At 70.0% G+C, this 1,626-nt stretch overlaps 1 protein-coding gene across 1 annotated transcript; it reads right to left on the reverse strand.

Moving 5' to 3' along the window:
- Positions 1-38: 38 nt before the first annotated feature.
- On the reverse strand, positions 39-1,460 carry LOC114073689 (striatin-4-like; the record flags this gene model as incomplete). The annotated part of the gene is made up of 4 exons (XM_027911407.1): positions 1,410-1,460; positions 1,037-1,158; positions 549-719; positions 39-179 (listed from the first exon to the last, which is right to left on the reverse strand). Coding segments are annotated over exons 2-4 (412 nt in total), but the record flags the coding sequence as incomplete, so codon positions are not given.
- Between the last annotated feature and the right edge of the window lie 166 nt (positions 1,461-1,626).

Here is a 1,626-nt window from a genome sequence, read left to right on the forward strand (position 1 = left end):
AGGGTGACCCAGGGGACACCTGGGTGACGGTCACTCACCGGGGGCAGGGCGGGCCTCGAGCACCAGGGCGGGCCGGGCGGCCTCCAGGTCGTAGATGACGGCGCAGCCCGAGCGGAACGAGGCCACCGCGTGGGCCGGCTGCGTGGCCGAGAACGTCACCGACGTGGGGACACCGTGTTCTGGGGGGGGGGGTCACAGCGTGTCCCCAGGGCACCTGGGTGTGTCCCCAGGGTACCCAGGTGTGTCCCCAGGGTACCCAGGTGTGTCCCAGGTGTGTTCCAGGGTACCCAGATGTGTCCCCAAGGTGCCCAGGTGTGTCCCCAGGTGTGTCCCCAGGGCGCCCAGGTGTGTCCCCAGAGTGCCCAGGTGTGTCCCCAGGTGTTCCAGGCTGCCCAGCTGTGTCCCCAGGGTACCCAGGTGTGTCCCCAGGTGTGTCCCCAAATGCCCAGCTGTGTCCCCAGGATGCCCAGGTGTGTCCCAGGTGCTCCCCCAGGTGTACCCCAGGTGTATCCCAGGTGCCCAGGTGCCCCCCCAGGTGCCCCCCTCACCAGTGTGGCCATCATAGACCCCCAGGCAGGCCCCGTCTCTGCGCCGGGGGTCCCAGATGCGGACGGTGCCGTCGGCCGAGCAGGACGCCAAGCGCTCCCCGGACGCGTTGAAGGCCAAACCCCACACGGCGTCCCCGTGGCCCTCCAGGACCCCACTCAGCACCCCGGGGTCTGGGGACATGGGGACAGACCCCATCAGCCTTGTCCCCATGTCCCTGTGTCCCCCCAGGACCCCACTCAGCACCCCGGGGTCTGGGGACATGGGGACAGACCCCATCAGCCTTGTCCCCATGTCCCCATGTCCCCCGCTCAGCCCCCCGGGGTCTGGGGACAGTCACCTCAGCAACCAGACCCCACTAATCTTGCCCCCATTTCCTCTGTGACACCGTGGGCTGGGCACCCCACCGCCCCCATCCCAACGTCCCCGTGTCCCCTCAGGGTCAGAAAGCAGCAGGTGTGACCCCCCCCCCTGTCCCCTCCCCACCCACCGTAGCCGTCGTAGGGGTCCATGTCGAGGTCGGGCAGGCGCCAGCAGCGGATCTGGGCGTCCACCCCGGCGCTGCAGCACAGCCCACTGTCACAGCCCATGGCCACGGCCAGCACGGGACCCCTGTGGGGCAGGGACGCTGTGACAGAGCCCCCCCAGGCCACCCCACGCTGTCACAGCCCATGGCCACGGCCAGCACGGGACCCCTGTGGGGTGGGGGACACTGTGACAGAGCCCCCCAGGCCACCCCACGCTGTCACAGCCCATGGCCACGGCCAGCACGGGACCCCTGTGGGGCAGGGACGCTGTGACAGAGCCCCCCCAGGCCACCCCAACCCACCCCCGATGTCCCCTACGGGGTGGGTGTCCCCTACCTGTGCCCACGGAAGGCGTAAACGGGTTCCACGTCCAGCGCCGCGTTCCTGTGGGGACAGCGTGGGGACAGTGTGGGGACAGTGTGAGGACAGGGTGGGGACACAGGGGGACAGTGTGGGGACAGGGTGGGGCCAGGGTGGGGACACAGGGGGACAGGATGGGGACAGTGTGGGGACACGGTGGGGACACGTGGGGACAGCGTGGGGACAATGTGGG

Source organism: Empidonax traillii, unplaced genomic scaffold, assembly GCF_003031625.1.
Source record: "Empidonax traillii isolate 1590-97213 ecotype Southwest subspecies unplaced genomic scaffold, ASM303162v1 scaffold14858:size8912, whole genome shotgun sequence".
In the NCBI taxonomy this organism is placed as follows: Eukaryota; Metazoa; Chordata; class Aves; order Passeriformes; family Tyrannidae; genus Empidonax; species Empidonax traillii.